The sequence below is a fragment of the Furipterus horrens genome, unplaced genomic scaffold, assembly GCF_987537825.1.
Source record: "Furipterus horrens unplaced genomic scaffold, mFurHor1.1.pri manual_scaffold_17, whole genome shotgun sequence".
NCBI lineage: Eukaryota > Metazoa > Chordata > Mammalia > Chiroptera > Furipteridae > Furipterus > Furipterus horrens.
Genome location: NW_028327187.1, coordinates 6,319,669 through 6,337,733, shown reverse-complemented (window position 1 = coordinate 6,337,733; position 18,065 = coordinate 6,319,669). Strand labels below are relative to the sequence as shown.

Sequence of the window (18,065 nt, the reverse complement as noted above, 5' to 3'; positions counted from 1 at the left end):
AAAAGAAAGGTAAATGGCAAAGTGGCAAAGCTAATACTCTACAGCATAACAGCAGATATTAACTCACACTCAATTAGATTATTTTGAAGTGGCGTTCCTGTTAAAATGATCCTCCTCCTTGATCGTATAGAATTCATAGCTTTCGAAACAGCAGAGGCTTCATTTTTTAGAATATGGCCTTCATCACAAACAACAAAGTCAGGGCCTATGAAAATGTACAGAAAAACATTTAATATATAACAAATGTGAAAATATAATCAATTTAAATAAATAACGTTAATTTCTTTATAGTGCTATATGCGTGGGAAGATAAATAACATTCTTATAAGAATAGTCATGATTTAGGCCTGGCTGGAGTGGCTCAGTGGGTTGGGCACTGTTCCACAAAGCAAAGGGTCGCTGGTTCAATTCCCAGTCAGGGCACATGCCTGGGTTGCGAATTCAGTCCCTGGTCGTGGTATGTATGTGAGGCAATAGGTCAGTTAAGTATTTTTTTCTCCTACCATCACCATTTATCACACCTTTACCCTCTTCTATCTGCCCCCCACTACCTTTCCTTCTGGTAATCACCATACTGTTATCTGTGGCTAGGAGGTTTGAAACGGCTAAGTAAATTTTATGTTATGTGTATCTTACCACAATTCAGTCCACTCATTAGATTAACAAGTGGGAAAACGTAAGCTAACACACAAATTACCACAATAAATAACAAAGTGATTGTTTTACGAAATTAACAAAAAAATGAATTATAGTAATGAGATTATAAATCAATGACTCTAATCATTCGTAAAAACCCATTAAATTCTACATTACAAAGAATCAACTTTATTGTATGCAAACAACAAAATAAAGGAACTGACCTAAGTAACTTCTAAAAAATAATGTTTTTAACTGGAATCATGAAGCTATAGAAAAAAAGCAATCATACATAAACACTGTACTCTAGTCTGTTAACTTTGTTTCTCATGGTGGTACAGGTTAACAATTCTGAAACCACCCAACATAGATAATGAAGCTGAATGAATATGTAAATAGATGGTAGATGGTTGGAGCCAAACTACTCACTGTTGAAAGGCTAATAAAAGATTAACAAAAAAGCAGCCAAAACAAACCCTATGACACCAGATTAGAGTCAAAGACATTATGAAAGTTTACCTTCATACAAACAGAAACACAGAAATGGATGGATTTGTAGGTATACGTGGATCTGTATACACGTCACCTAGTTCTGCCTGCTCAGGGGACCTAGAAGTAATGTCACTCCAGCAGCAACAAATATACCCAGTACCCAGATACTGGTTTGTAAACAACACTTTTCAATAAAGGGAAGCATGCTTCCTTGTGGAAATAAATGATCCTGTGGCAGGAACAGTATACTATGAGCCCGAAGCATCTTACAATACCAGAAAGTAATGAAGTGCTTAAAAAAACCCAAGGTGTGGGCAGGGCAATGAAGAGCAATGGCGGGGGAAATTGGGACAACTGTAATAGAACAACGATAAAAGAAATAAATAAATTTTTTAAGTGAGAAAAAAACCCAAAAGGATGAACTATCAAAGGGATAGAGGACAAATAAATTATTTGAAAAAAAAAAAAAAAAGGCTAGAGGAACCAACATGAAAGCTCTCCCAATGGTCAAACTGGAACAATTTGAACAACAAAATTAACATAGTTAGTTTATAATCTAACACATAAACTAATAATAAATGATTAGTCTATACTAATATAGCTCAATGACTTATTACATAAATGAGTAAGAAGGAACACATCTTTCCTAAAGAAATATTCTCAATGTTACGTGTGAATGCCGCCCACTACAGGAGATGGAGCTTCATTCTTGCCCTGCCTCCACTCAGCTGGGCTAGACATAGTGACTGGCTTTCAAAGAACAGAGACAGGTGAAAAGAGTACGTACTCGGAGGTACAAAAACCTGGCCAGTATTGCCTTAATCAAGTGATGAACGTGCACATCACCACAAGGTCATGCAGATGCAGTCTCCTCCTGATCTAATGTGACAAGAAGGGGACTTCACCTCCAGTATATGTATATTATTTCAAAACCCTATAACCCTAGTTTAATCACACACACACAGAGAAGTATAGACTAGTAAACATCCGACAGGATACTTGAGCAGTGCTCCTCAAGATCGAGATAAGGAAAAATAAAGACTGAGAAAGTGTCACAGACGAGGGGAGATCGTGGGGACAGGACAATTAAATGTAATGTGACGGAATTCTGGAACAGAATGTGGACATTAATAGAAAAATGGGTGAAATTCAAATATAGTTTGGAATTTAGTTAACAATAGGCCAACAATGTATCAACCTCTTAGTTTTGATAAAACTACCATAGCAATGTAAGATGTAAGTGGGGGGATAGGTACAGGGTATCTGGAAGCTTTCTGTACTATCATTTCAACTTTTCTGTAAATAAAGAAGTATTCAAAAATAATTTGTTTTTGTTTTTCTGGTATGTATTGATTATGCTGTTACAGTTGTCCCAATTTCTTTTCCCTTTGTCAAAAATAAAGTTTTTTTAAGGGCACTAAATACTTTACATGAAATAACAAATATTAACCTTGATATGAGGATCTTTAATTTTTTATTTCCTCGTGAGCAAGCCAACACATTAAACATCTGAAACAATTGTTTTGAACTGCTCCAAGGAAGCTTTGTGAAGAATATACTGCAATACTATTCACCAGCTTAAACTTCTGTGACAATAAAACTGCCACAGGACTAGGAGGCAACTAACTTAATCATGAGAAAAAGCTAAACATATTATTAGGCCTTATACTTACAATGGTAAAGTACTTTGGTACATATTAATTACATCATCATCTAAAAAAGAGGCAAAAGGGTAGCAACTTTCAGTTATAAGATGATTAAGAGAGATAAATAAGGTCTGAGGATCTAAATGTGTAACATGGTGACTGTATTATATAACTGAAATTTGCTAAGAGTAGAACTTAAACGTTCTTACAAAACAAGGTAAATATGTGAGGTGATACATGTGTAACTCGAAGGGGGACTCCTTCCACAATATATATTAAATCATCATGTTACACACTTTAAGTATCTTACAATTTAACTTGCCAATTATACCTCAATAAAGCTGAAAAATAAAATAAATAAATAAAAAAGAGGATCCTAAAGAATACTGTTATTTTTTGGAGTGGAAATTAGACTTTCTACACAAACATCTAAAGCCTCAATAGTATATTAAAGTAATTAGGTATGACAAGATGAAGAGTGAAAGGAAAAATCAGAGATACAAATTAATATTTAAAATAAATTAATTTTGTGGATAGCACAACTGGCTGCTTTTGTAAGTAGCAAAGACGAGTCAAATATTTGGATCTCGCATCATGAGGATTATTGTCATAAGGATTGACAGTATTGCAGCTATTAAGCTTCCATAGTGATGAGCCTTTAAAAGAGAATAAATATGCATAGATTCTTCTAATGGCATGAAGATGGGAAAGAAACTTAAGAATTGTTCTCACAGTATAGTGTGAGCTCCTGAGGATAAATGAAACAAAACCTGATATTTTTTGGTTGCGCAATAGTATTAGCTAAATAAAACAAAGCACATTTTTTATTCAACTTGCTTCTCTATGTCAGCACCTGTTAATATCTCACCTGGATCAACAAGAGCTTTGTTAAATATTTCTTTAAGTTTCCTACTCTTCACGTTCCTTCCTTGAGCAAGGTTTCTGTACATCTCGTAGCCTATGATCATAACACCACCATCTTCTTGCCACCTCTGAAGCATGTAGCTTCTCTCCTGAGGACGTTTCACAGTTGCTAATTCAGAGACCTTTTGTGCGAAAACAAAGGTTTTTTAAGGTAGGTATTAGTAACATGCAAATACTAAATACCCCATTGAAATATGTGTGACTGATAATGAAAAATCTTTTTATTATACCAGTTCACGCAGCTGTTTTAATAAGAAGAACATTAAAATATGATACCTCAAGCTTTTCCTCATCTCTTAATCCCTCTTGCCACTTCTCAAATTCATTCATCCAATTCAAAGCAGTATTAAGAGGACAAACCACTAAAGCTGTACTGAAATCCAATTTCTCACACAGAAGAACGGTGTGAAGAAAACTAACCACCTACAAGAAAAAAAAATTAAGTTGCCACCTTCATTTCAATATCCACAAAGTTAATACATCAAGCAATCTTACAATTCAGTAGGGTTTTTTTGGGGGGGGTAGCGGGGGGGCTTTAAACAATAAAGCAGCCAACCAATGATCACAATTTCCAAACCGGGCAAAGTACAGGGGAAGAGATATCATCTGTAAAAACAGGGGGGCGGGGGTTGACTAGATGATGTATAAGACCCTTTCAGCTGTAAAGCTCCATGATTCTTTGATCAATAATAATAATATGAACATAAGATGTAACTACACCAAAACAGCTATTAAGTTTCCTGATCTTCACAGAACATTCCTATAACTGTTCAGAAAATATCACTGCCACTTAAGAGATAACTGTGTTATAGAGTACTTTTTCCATTTTAAACAGTTCTGAATCTATAATAATTATCTTATGGTTTAAAATCACACATATATTCACTAATTTCACATCTCTGCTACAATTTAGGCCATTCAGAAATGTAGTATTTTAATAGTGTAAAATATTTTGTGTTCTCCGTGCTACGGGCTAACAGACTGTTAAAAAGCTGTAAAGGATGTCCATTCCTCCCTCGGAATCTGTAGTTTTTACTGGCTCTGCCTGTAACCCCATTTCTTCACTGCATTAGGACCTCTGCTCAACTATCACCCCTATTTTTTATGTTTTTCCCTTCTATTTTCCCTTAACACTTCCTACCTGAAAATACATATCCTTATTTTATTTCATTAAAATCTCTCACCACCACCAGAATATAAGCTTCTTAGGAGAGGGATCTTGTTGTTCTTATTCATTGTTTTATCTCCAGCCTCCATAACTGTGCCTCGAACCTAACAGAAGCCTCTATTCACAAATTAATAACTTCACAAGAACAGAATACCTTCATGTTCTTACCTGTAAAGTCTTACCAAGGCCCATGCAGTGAGCGAGAATACATCCTGAACCTGGAGATTTCTTTGTTTTCTTTACAGACTCACAGCAGCAATCCCACATAAACTGAACACCTAAAAACAACAGCTTCATTAAGTTCAGTTTAAAGACCCAAGTTAAAAATCCTCCTTCATAAACACATTAGAAACGTTACCAAAACATCTAAGAAATAGAACTTTAAAAAACAAATAATCTCTGAAACGTAAATGAAGATAGCCCTGACTGGCTAAACACAAAGGAAACGTAACTTCTGAAAAAATGATGGAAATTCTCCATGATAAACCAAGTGGCGTTATTACCAGGGAGAGAGAAGTCCCGACCACTGCAAGCATGGTTTCTATTTTCCCTCTAAACCTTCCTTGCAGTCACTTATTGGACTCCTGATCCTGAGAGATCTGTTTTTAAGCCCTTTATATTTGTGCCAAGTATTTCATAACTATTGGACACCAATTCACCCAATATTTGAACTTGAAGATTCAGTTAAAAAGAAGCCACATTTTAAGATTAAGCCTGACAGAAGAAACCCACTCCACCAACAGCATCAATAGGCATTGGAAGCAACAGATAATAAAGAGGAAAAATGCAAAACAATATTGGACAACATGAGGAAATGAGAGAAAGAACTATTCAAAGAGATGGACTCAATCCTTCAAAATAATCATCTTGATGTGGGTAAAATTGTTAATCTTTTTCCTCAGTGTGTATAAGATGAAATTTGGATTTGTAAGTCAAATGTTGGTTCTTAATGGTCATGTAAATGGTCAGCAATCTTCCTCAAAGTCAGAATCAGTTACCTTGGAAAATGATATAAACCTAGTGTGAGCAGCTACGATGACTCTTTAATAGCATTCAAGTGATGGCTTCACTATTAAAACTGGATATAATTGCTAAAATATCAAGAAAGAAAATAATGCTGAAATCAGACACGCGTATCATGGGATAGCCAGTTGTTAGATCAGGTATTGACCTGTGTTGTTTTGTTTGTAGCTGCTACATAAACTTTTTACAAATCACACATATTCAACTCTGCACAAAGCAAAAAACATTAAAATAGTGCGTGGATTTCTGTTGATTATTAAAAAAGAAAAAAGAAAGGGGGAGGAATACCCAAGGAGTAGCAACTGTAGAACTTCACTTATGAATTCATGTACATACACACACTCAAAACTGACATACTGATTCTACTCTAACAAAGCAGAGGACAGGGATAATTTGGTATCAGTCTAATATCAATATAGGCACATTATTAACAAACGCACCTCAAAACGTTAAAATCAGATTGCCTGAAGAAGGCTTTTAGCTCATTGTAACTCTGCCTGCGTCACAGCTGACCACAGCCAACTACAGCAGAGGAGGTGAAATGCACTTGCCAGGTACAACCATCTCTAAGTGGTACTTATGCCCCCTTTGGTAACACTCATTATTGCCACAATCATTCAGTTCTCGCCTTCCACGCTTACTTATATGCTCCCTGAGGACATGAACCAATGTACCCCCCAGTGCTTAGCAGGATGTGAGACACACAGACAACGTGAAATATTGGGAAAACTTAATTTAAGACGCTTGAATCGTCTAAGAGTTTCTTACCATCTACTTGATGGGGCTTCAACTTGATAACCATATTTCTATGAACCTGCACTAACGGTTCTTTGGTTTCTTCATCTTCATCTAAAACCAATTTGGTTGTTATTGGACACTTGGTGGGGGAAGCATCTTCAATTTCTATCACCTACAAGAAAGGGAATTATAAGAGATTTTTCAAAATAAAAACATACCTACTTTGAAACCACACATTCAATATTTCGGTTTGATGAGACCCGGACAGATTGCTGGTTTACATGTGTTCCAATATCAAAACCCTCCACAAATCTTTGAATCACTGTGGTAATGTCAGTGCTTTAGCTCATTGGTTCTCGCCCAGGATATCTCAATACATGTTACAGGTAGAGCTGAGAGAAAAGAATCGCTCTAAACTACTATATGGTGCCACTATTAGAATGTAATAGACATGTGGCTCCCAAACGGGAACGGTTCTATTCTTTTAAAGGACATTTGAACATATACAAGAGCACTTTTGTTGTCACAATGGCTGGTCAGGACTGCAATGTAGGCAGAAGGGAAGGTAAATACAGCTGTTTCACAATGTGAAAGGCAGTCCCAAACAAAAACCGCCCTGCCCAAGACACCAAGACTCTCAATGAAAATGTGTTGAGAAATAAAAAAATTTAGAAACACTGGTTTGAAAGCCATATACTCAAAGGTATGACAAGAACCTATAATACCCTCTAATTTCAAATAGACAATGATAAGCTAAAGCTATTTAAAAGAACATATAAATACATGCAAATACACAGGAACGTGTATGCATATATTCTTTGCTGTCTTCTCCCAATGTGTAGCCTTTACATAGTATACTCAAAAATTCCCATTTTAGAAATGGTAGATACAAGCATTCCCATTTTACAAATTAAAAAAAAAACTGAGGGACAAAGAAATTAAGTAAATCATACAAGGTCATACAGCTATTAAGTATCACAACACTAAGATTTATACCACAGGGTTAGGCTGTAGAGTTCAAGCTCTTAACCAACTACACAATACTACTGTAATAAAGGAAATGCTTGTATAAACAGTTGTATGGTTCCATGAGAATTGATATAAATTCATGATTTTTAAATGATAGATATTATGATGTTTAAGGGAAAAAATTTTACCAGTGTTTCTCTTACTTAGAACTGCAAATAGGTATGAATGGATTATTTTAATATACCCTATAGAAATTTTCTAACATAAAAGTGGACATGATGGTATAATGAACCCTATTACCCATAGCCAGCTTAGAAAACTATCGACTTCTGGCCAGTTTTGTTTCAGTGACAGCCTCCCACCCATTCTCCAATTCCTCATATCCCGCAAATGATTTTGAAGCAAATTCAAGAAAGTACATCATTCCATCTATAAATGTTTTAGCTTATTTCTTTAAAAGTGCATACTCTTTTTCTTTTTATTTATTTATTTATCTTTAGAGAAAGGGGAAGGGAAGGAAAAAGAGAAGGAGAGAAACATCCATGTGTGGTTGCCTCTCTCGTGCCCCCACCTGGGGACCAGGCATGTGCCCTGAAAGGGAATCGAGTCAGCGACCCTTTGGTTCGCAGGCTGGCACTCAATCCACTGAGCCACACCAGCCAGGGCACACACTCTCTTTTTTAAACCATAACTACAGTAACATTATCACATGTAAAAAAATTTTAAATAACCCACAAATTTGTAATAGATTACCTGACTAGATATTGTACTTGTACTTACATAAAACTATAAATGATATACAAATGAAGATTAATAGTAGGAGACAGGGTTGTAGAGTATAAATAGCACAGAGCATTTAGAGCCAAACTTTATTTCAATGAGTTACTTATACTCTCTTAGCCTCAGTTTTTCCATCTGCAAAATGGGAAAGATTATAAACAGCTCGCATGGGTTGTTGTGGTAATCAAATAAGGCAATGTATGCAAAGTGTCTGACCTAGACTAATTACTCGTTAAAGTTTTATTGTGTCCTAGCTTGGATGTGTCCCAGCTTCACACAGCACTGGGACAAAGCTATTTGTCAAAATGGAAAATTCCCTGAATGTCTTGTCTTATTCTCAAGGTGTGGTAGGTAGAATCCTAAACCAAGCCCCAATATGGCCACTCTCTGGTGTCACTACCCTCATAATCCTATCCTTCTGAGTGTGCTTAAGGTCTGTAAATATGATGGGATTCCATTCCCATAACTGGGTTACTAATCAGTTGGGTCTGAGGTAATCCAAAGGGATTCTCCTGGGTGGATCAAGCTGTTTAAAAAACTGACATGTAAGAGAGGCTCTGTTACTGGTCTCCAAGACAATCAGACCAAATTCTGCCAACAGGAGAGCTGGAGGAAAAGACACAATGTCTAAGATGAAAATTGCAGTTCTGGCTAACACCTTAATTTCAACTTGGTCAAACACAGAGCAGGTGACTCAGCAGAACCATGGTCAAGCTAAGCCATTCTCAAATTCCTGACTCATAGAACTGTGAGGTAATGATTTTGTCACCTAAGAGGCTAAGTTTGTGGTAATTTCTTAATGCAGCAATAAAAACTAATACACAGGCTTTAACTAAGACTATGGAACCATATGTTATTAGTGAATTAGATGATATTTTTGTTAGTAAGTGCCATTTTCAGGATTAGAGATTAGTGAACCTTCCTCCCAACTGTAAGAGATAATTTATAAAGAAATGGTCGATTCCCAGTCAGGGCACATGACTAGGTTGCACGTCGGATCCCCAGTTGGGGGCGTGAGTGAGAGGCAACCACACAGAGATGTTTCTCTCCCTCTCTTTCTCCTTTCCCCTCTCTCTAAAGATAAATAGATAAATAAACAAACAAATAAATAAATTATTTAAAAAATGGTAACTTATTATTACTAAGCGTATGTGTTTATGTACTTAAGCTATAAAGACAGTTTATATAACCAATAAAAACAGATGGGAACGAAATGGGAGAACTTAGGAAAAATGATAAATTAATCTATAATAAAGAATTTATGATGATGTGAAAATTACCCCACATCTGAATTGGTAAAAGAAAAAAATGAAAATAAAACCATTTAACAAACATATTTAAAAGGTTGAGCCCAATTTCTGCTAATGGAGATCAAGTACCATGATATATGGCATATTATGAAATGAGGTGTTGAATATTGGGGACCAAATTTACCCTCCTGCTATAATCAATTAGAAAAGTAGACAAAAATACATGAACCAAATATTTTCAAACACTGGGTAGCAGGCACCGAAAGGACACTGACCCCAGAGAGAAGCAAAACCAACAAGGAGGGCCGGGTTTGGATTGCTCCTGAAAGAACCACCATAAACCCACAGGCACCAGGAATAAGACATTATAGTCGGAGACATAAAATTGACCTCCTAAGGCCCCCCCAAAAAAAGCTGGGATGAGACTTCTGCAATTTAGAACATTCAAAACCAACAACACATACAGAGTTTTGCTGGAAAGGTGGAAAATGAATTCATAATAAGTATATACCAAAAAAAAAAAAAAAAAAGAGAGAGAAAGAAAAAAACACAAAACATTATTAACTCGAAGAAATGCAAACAAAAAAGTACATACAAAAAATGTAATCATTATACACTATGTGTATGTACACATCCATATGTGTGTACGAGATACACATGCAATATGCACTATGCAGCCATGCTCTAATATTTACATAGTTAGTCATGTGAACACTGACTAATGATTTAACCAGAACTGCGATATAATCATACTGAGAGAATGGGAAAAGGAAACTATCTTTGGTGGGCAGTAATGAAAGCTAATCCATAACTTCCCGATAACGCGATGAGAAATAAATAGCATAAGCATTTTAAACAGACGCGTACAGGTAAAAGCAAAGAAGAGCTAAAAGAAGTGAGAGTTGTTTCCTCGGAGTAGAATGCAGCTAGTATAGGAAACTAGAGCTTTTTTCAGTGTAGCCAATGATGTATGACTTTAACAAAGTAGAGTGGGAAAAAGTAGGTTTATAGCTGTGATTACATGAAACACACTGTTTATTCTTCATTACTATTTATTAATTATTGTGTTATCTATTTGTGTTACAACTGTAAACCTACTTCTTCCCACCCTGCATATTCAATTGAATAAACATAAATACTTAAATTAGAAATAAACATGATAAACCAACTGAAAGTACATGGAATATGATAGTATATATTTAAATGGCCTGAAACAAAAAGGAGAGGAAAATATAGCACATGCCACACACAGTGACTGTGATTATGTGAAGCACGTGCACAATGTGTATAGTGACAGGAATCAGAATAAGAAAATTATAATAATATAGGATTTTAATGTCTATTTACCACCTTGTTTAAATTTTTAACATAAATTCAACATCACAAAAAGGAACATTAGATTTAAAGTACCTCTAAGTGAAATGCAAAAGGGAGTATATAATACCACCCATGAGCATTTTTGCCAAAAAAAGAACTGAATCTAAATCTAACAGTTTAAAAGGATATACAGGAGCCAATGAAGATAGAACACAGGGAGGCAAAACTCAGAATACAGGAAAGTCTATACAAATAATCTGGTTTCTTAAAGAAATGTATTATAAGGAAAACTTCAGGTTCAAACAGACCTAAGAGACATGGCATCCAAATGTAACATAACGCGCACTGACACCTTCTTAGGATTCTGCTTCATGCCAAATATTTTTTAGAAACCATTACTGTTTTTGAGGAAAACGAAGGAATTTTAAATAACTAGCTATTTGATATTATGGAGTTACTATTAATAGTTTAGTGTAATAATGATACTGTGGCAATGTTTAACCCTTTGAGTGCCAACGCCACTGTGAGTGATGCTGACAAATTTTCCCAAAAGTGCCAGCGTCGCTCCCAGCAACTCTTTTTTCGATGGCTATAAATGTAAATAACAATGGAATCATTCGTATTTTATATTTTGTTCTCTTTTTTTGTACCTCAGTTTATATATAGATATAATTCTTTCTCATGTCAATCCAAATTTCAAATTATGCATTGTGCTCAAAGGGTTAAAAGATTTCTATCATTTCACAGTACATTCTGAATTATATACAGAAGGAATATGCTTTCTGAGACTTCCAACAAAATAATCTGAAGGTGAGGGAAGACATGAAACAAGACTGGCCACCTGCTGGTAACTGTTGAAGCTGGGTGATGGGTACAAAGGGACTTATAAAACTATTCCCTCCATCTGTATATGTACTTGAAAATTTTTACAATAAGAAGTTTATTTGAAAATTTCTCTACCTCAGAAATAAGACAATCATGTTGGTCATCATTGAAGAATATCAACTCTTTCCATGTACCTAATTATATTAATAAAGCGTAGTTGTAAAAAACACTGCTAAGAGAAGAAAGGCAACTGTCATTAAAAATCTGTGGATGATTACAAGTCTATTTTTGTAATATGGAAATGTATCTATGGAAGTCACGTGTTAAAAAGAAATCATAAGTAAAAATTGGTTTACCTCTCTCAACTTCTCTCGCTCACGCTCCCTCTCAGCAATACGCTTCCGCCTCTCTTCCTCTTCCTTAAGAGCATTTTGTGTTTCTGTTCTTAGTTTATCATCTTTAAGAATCTTTCGAATTTTCTTTCTCCCTTTTCCAGGAGACTTGGAATCATCGTTTTCATCTTCTTCTTCTTCGTCTTCGTCTTCATCATCTTCTTTATCTCCTTCTTCAGAATTACTCTGTGGAAATGAAAGGATTAAAGGTAAGCACAACAAAATTGCCTAATTTATCCAATCCAATCCGTATTATCACAAATAATGTACCAAGAGAAGGTGGCACAAGACAGACTGCAAAGCTTCAGAACTCTACTTTGCAGTGAGGAAGAGTATTAAGCCCCGGCTGGTGTGGAATAGTTAGCTGGAGCACTGTCCCATGAACCAAAAAGGTAGCAGGTTTCATTCCCAGTCAGGGCGCAGGCCTGGGTTGCAGGTTCCTGGGGGTCAGGGCGCCTGCGAGAGGCAACCAATGGATGTTTCTCTCCCTCTTGATCTCCCTCCCTTCCCCTCGCTCTAAAATCAATGAGTATGTCCTCAGATGAGGAATAATTTTTTAAAAAAACAGTATTAAAACACAAACAGGAGGCTCGCACGGGGTGTCAGCAGTGGGAACTGTGCAGAAATTGGACTGGGGGAGCCACAGGCCTGGGGCGCAGGACCAAGGGCTGCCGGGGCGGGGCGGGCGCCAGGAGGGGACTTCCGAAGGGAGGGGCCCAACTAAACCTGAGAGCTGAATGGCGTTAGACAAGGATTTGGGGGCAAAAACACGAGAAGGGCCATAGGGAGTAGGGGAGGAGGAAGCAGGCGCCAGTCAGGAAATCCCGGGGCTTAACCTGGGGCCTAGATCTGGAGGCCATGGCTTTCAGAGACACGGCTGATAGGGGGCCCCAGTGTGTCATCAAGCTCATTTTTACCGCATTCCAGGAGCTGCTCAGGCTTGTCCTCCAAGTGTTTGAGGACTCAGCCGCTCCCTCCACACGCTGCAGGGCGGGTCCCATCATGAGAACCCCTCAAGGCACCACTGTGCCTCCAGAGCCCTCCTTATCTTCAGTTTCAACAAGCTTTGGGATCGAGGGGAGTCTCCAGGGCCACAAGCCACATCTAGAAAAATCAGCAAGCTCCAGGGCCTTCTCTAAGCCCTGCCCTCTTCGTGGCTCCAGCAAACCTTACTCTCTTTAGCGGAGGTATCAGAGGGGTCACCAGGCGAGGAGGAGCGTGACACCCCAACTGGCTCCTTGATGTGGCAGTCTTTGCAAGAAAGGACAAGGGGGCTGACCTGGAGGGGGGAGGACGGGGGCGGCTAACCCCGCGCCTCGAACCCAGTAGCTGGCTGGAGCTCAAACTGCCCAGAGACAGAACTGACATGCGCAGTCTTGGAGTCTGCCTTCTGCCATGCTTGTTCCGGCAGGGCCTGCAAAACCCTCACTACCTTCCCTCCTCCCCTTAAACTTTCTCCTTTCATGTAAAAGTAGTTCCTGTATCTTATTGAAAAAATTAAGCCTTACAAAAATAGATTTAGTAATGAAAAGCCTTCATCTTCACTGCTGAGAGAGCCACAGTGTTGAGTATCCTTCCAGCACATTTTCTATTTGTTTACATACTTAAGGGGTGTGTATGTATGTGTATCACACTACACATTTCATTTTGCAACCTGTTCTACTGGGACATGTTTTCATGTCATTATTTATAGAAACATGCTATTTTTAACATGTTTATAATATTCCAGAATGTAAGTACCCCATAATCCATGTAGTCTTTTATTGATAAACATTTAGTTTATGCCTATAGGAGAACCTTTATGGTCGTTTAAATTACAAATATATGTTTATTGTAAACATTTGTTAGTAAAATCTTGATAAAAGCAAAAGTACTGATAAAGACAAAATAAAATTCACCATATTCCTATCCAAAAAAATAAAATAAAAACACAAACAACCACAAAAAGGGGGCAAAGGACTGGCATAGACTCTCCTCTAAGGAAGATATAGAAATGTTCAGTAACCACATGAACAGATATTCAAAGTTACTTGTCATTAGGAAAATTAAAATTGAAACCACAAAGGAAATACTATTACAATTGGCTATTTAAAAAAAAAAACTCAGAAAATAGCAAGTGTTGCTGAGGATGTAGAGAAATCAGAACCCCAGTGCATTAGGAAAACACCGTGACAGTTCCTCAAAAAGTTAAATATGGAATTACCACATTATTTGGCCATTCCACTTCTCAGATTATAGTCAAAATAACCAAAAGCATGGACTCAAACAGATATTTGCACATCCACATTGACAACAACATTTTTGAAACAGCCAGAGATGGAAACAACCCAAATGCCCATCAACAGATAATCGTCGTCGTCGTCGTCGTCGTCATCGTCGGCAGCCGTCCGTCTCGAGAGACGATGGTGTAGCTTCTTAAGAGTCTATCTGCACCGCCGAGAATGGCTGTGCAGTCCGACTCGGGAGTGACACGGTATCTGTCTCCTCCCGTGTTGAATCGACATCTTGCAATGACGCTGGAGTGTCCTCTCCAGTGAAGCTGAAGCTACAGAGCCTGGGCAGGGTGATATGGAGGGTCTGCTGTTGCCCATGCAGCACACCCCCCCTCTCTTCGCAGCTGAAGGGTCCAAGGGAAAGACGGAGTCAATACAGCTTGGCTTCAGGTGCGCCGCAGGAGTTGCCGGTGTTGACTACAACGTCAAACCGCCTTAGGGACTCCGGCTCCGGATTTTCTGTCGGGGTTTACTCCCTTAGCCTTTCCCCTGAAGAGGTATGCCGCAAGGCAGCGGAGGTTTTTTGGAGTCAAGAGTTTTCCTTCTCTGATGTGCCCTGACTGGAAGATCGAACCAGCGACACTTAGCTCGCAGGCCGACGCTCAATCCACTGAGCCAAACCAGCCAGGGGCAAAAATGAAAATATATCGTCAGCAAAAGGGGGTAATTCTAGCAACGCAAGGCTGGTCTAACATTGGCAAGTCAATGAACGTCATATATCATCTGTCTCTTCCAGCGAAGGTGGATCTCCGCTCAGTCCATGATGGAAGACGGCCGATGTAATCAGTTAGCCACCAGGGGCTGGCAGGTCTCACCAAAGGATGGAGCCACATGGGGGGGGGGGTCAATGTTTGTTCTTGTGAGTCCCACTTCCGCCTCTCAGCAAACACGGGCGGGCCACTTCCGGCCGGCGCTCATTCCCACAATGCCCCGGGCTCGGCGTAGCCCTTCCACTGCACGCTGGTCCCGCCCCTCACGCCAAGTCCTCAGACTCGGATTGGCTGCTGTGGCTCCCTCTTTCCTGGTGGGCGGGGCCGCGACCTCGGGGAGCTGCGGGACGGAGCGCATGGATAGACGCTAAACTGTCGCTGGGATTCCGAAATGTCGGCCGGCATGGAGGAGGCGGCAGCGGACACTGGGCCGTCAGCTGATGGCGTCGGCCAGGCAGGGTTGTTGACTTCGGAGGCGGAGGCGGCGAAACTCCTGCCCTTCTTGGCGCCCGGGGTACGGGCAGACTTGCAGGAGGAGGCAGTGCGGCACGTGCTGGCGCTGACTGGCTTGGGGCCGGGCCGGACGCTGCTGGCCGGCCAGGATGCGCTACTGCGGGCGCTGGTCGACTTGGCGGCGGCCCCGGCCCCAGCCCCTGCCCGCGACGCAGTTCGCGTCCTCATCAACCTGGCCGCCGACCCCGGCCTGCATGACCTGCTGCTGGCAGCCGAGCCTGGGCTGCCTGCCCGCCTACTGGACCGCGCGTTGGACCCACAGTGGCCTTGGGCAGAAGAGGCAGCCGCCGTGCTGGCCAACCTCAGCCGCGAGCCTCGCTGATAATACAATGTGCTATATACATACAGTGGAATATTATCCAGCCTTAAAAAGAAAGGAAATTATGATATATGCTACAACATGGATGAACCTTGAAAACATTATGTCAGTGGCCATAAACCTGGCATAAAAGGACAAATACTATATGACTGCACTTATATGAACTACCTAAAAAGAGGCAAATTCATAGACACCAAAATCAGAACAGAAATTATGAAGTGCTGGGGGCAGTCAGGAATGGGGAGTTACTATTTAACAGGTGCATTTCCAATTGGAACAGAATTAAGGCCACTGAATTGTGCACTTAGAAATGGTAAAAAAAGGTTTGTTTTAAAAAATGAACCAACCCAAAAGAGAATAGTGTTGACATAATAAAACATATTACAGAGAGCTTGTACTTAAAATAATTCTGTTTATACACAAGAAACTCAAATTGGCTAGCGTCATTGTCAGAACAAATTTATTCCATGTAAATAATTGTTCAGGATAAAATATTTTATGCCTTCAGAACGTAGAACAATTTACGTCAATTCCATAGCCCTCATAATGTGAAATAATAAATTAAAATAGCTTAAGCTTTCAATTAGATTTAGTTAAGGAACAGAAAAAAATGTATGTTGAAATTAATACTTCTGCATATTTATACATTCACTAAGTCGATCCTTCCACAAAAGTATAAAATGGGAATAAAGGAATAGAATTGGAAAAACAAATGGAATGCAGAAGAGATAATAGCATTTACATGGTTTACTGTACCAATTACAATTCAAGGACATGGTAAATGTCATTCTTACCTTGTTTTCACTGGATGAATCTTCTTGAACCTTAATGCGTCGCCTCTTCTTTTTCTGTTTATAACTCCGTTGATTTTCTTCCAATTCTGCTTTCTTTGCAGACCTAAGGAAATTTTAAAATGCAAGATAAAATACTTCCTGATGAGTTTCTTTAGATGAATTATCTACTATTTTAGAACTGCTTTACTTTTGTGTACATTCCTGAAAATGATAGAAAAAACAAAAAGCAAAATAACTTCACTAGACTCAAGAAGGATAACCCTCAATTCTAATCCAATGATCAACATCTTAAGTTATTCAGAGAAGAGACTTGCCATACGAGTAGTAAGAGGGATGGAGAGATAATACAGACATAAAAATATTCACCATTTCTAAAAAATGCAGATTATAAAAACTGGATGCTATTTTCTTACTATCAACTGGTTTAAACTTTTAAAACAGTAACTACCTTTGGTGAGAAGAGTTCTCTCTCAGCTTAGAAATTGGTACACAGTTACATTAACCCAGACAATATGTTCCTGACATCAAAGACAGACATACAGATCAATGGAAGAGAAATGAAAGTTCAGAAATTCAACTTTACATTTATGGCCAACAGATTTCCCACAAGGGTGTCAAGGCAATTCAATAGGAAAAATACAGTCTTTTCAACAAACTGTGTCGAGACAACTGTGTACCTACATATGAAAGAATGAGGTTGGGCCTTTATCTTGTACCATATACAAAAATTAACTTAAAGTAGATCAAAGTCCTCATAAGATACATGTCATAGCTAATAAACTGTTTGCTTGTTTCATTCTCAAAGACTGAGGAAATGGCTATTTGCACATTCTGCTGGAAGGAGAAAAATTAGCTTCTATAAGAGTTTAAAAATATGTATAACACATCTTAAAACTGTACAACTCTGACCCAACAATGTCACTTTTAGAAATACACTCCAAGGAAATAATCAGACAAATGTGTGAATACACACACACATCTATGTGTTATGTATATGTGTCTGCATACATATTATTACAAAAGTGTTACAATAAAGAAATTTTTAAATATCTGTGTATGAAAATATTTTACAACAGAATTTATAATAGAAAAACTAAGAACCATCTAAAGTACCAAAGAAGAAGCTTACTTAAAATATTTTAAAAGGTTACAAAAAAAGGATTGAAGCTCTACATGTAAGAGCTGAAACAATAAACCTTATGAAAGAAAACACCACCATGTATCTTTGTGACCTTGGATTAGGCAAGGGATTCTTAGATGTGACACCAAAAGGACAAGCAACCAAAACAACTGAGA

The 18,065-nt window shown here is 38.4% G+C and overlaps 1 protein-coding gene across 5 annotated transcripts in view; it reads right to left on the bottom strand.

The window, feature by feature from the left end:
- Window positions 1–18,065, bottom strand: part of ATRX (ATRX chromatin remodeler) — a 166,213-nt gene that overhangs the window by 60,567 nt on the left and 87,581 nt on the right. For all 5 annotated transcript variants that reach the window (XM_090265392.1, XM_090265393.1, XM_090265394.1 and 2 more), the window contains 7 exons: window positions 16,770–16,872; window positions 12,125–12,346; window positions 6,658–6,799; window positions 5,035–5,144; window positions 3,975–4,121; window positions 3,643–3,820; window positions 68–205 (listed from right to left, as the gene is read on the bottom strand). In XM_090265392.1, coding sequence (XP_090121518.1) covers window positions 68–205; window positions 3,643–3,820; window positions 3,975–4,121; window positions 5,035–5,144; window positions 6,658–6,799; window positions 12,125–12,346; window positions 16,770–16,872 — 1,040 coding nt within the window. The remainder of the gene's footprint in view (window positions 1–67; window positions 206–3,642; window positions 3,821–3,974; window positions 4,122–5,034; window positions 5,145–6,657; window positions 6,800–12,124; window positions 12,347–16,769; window positions 16,873–18,065) is intronic.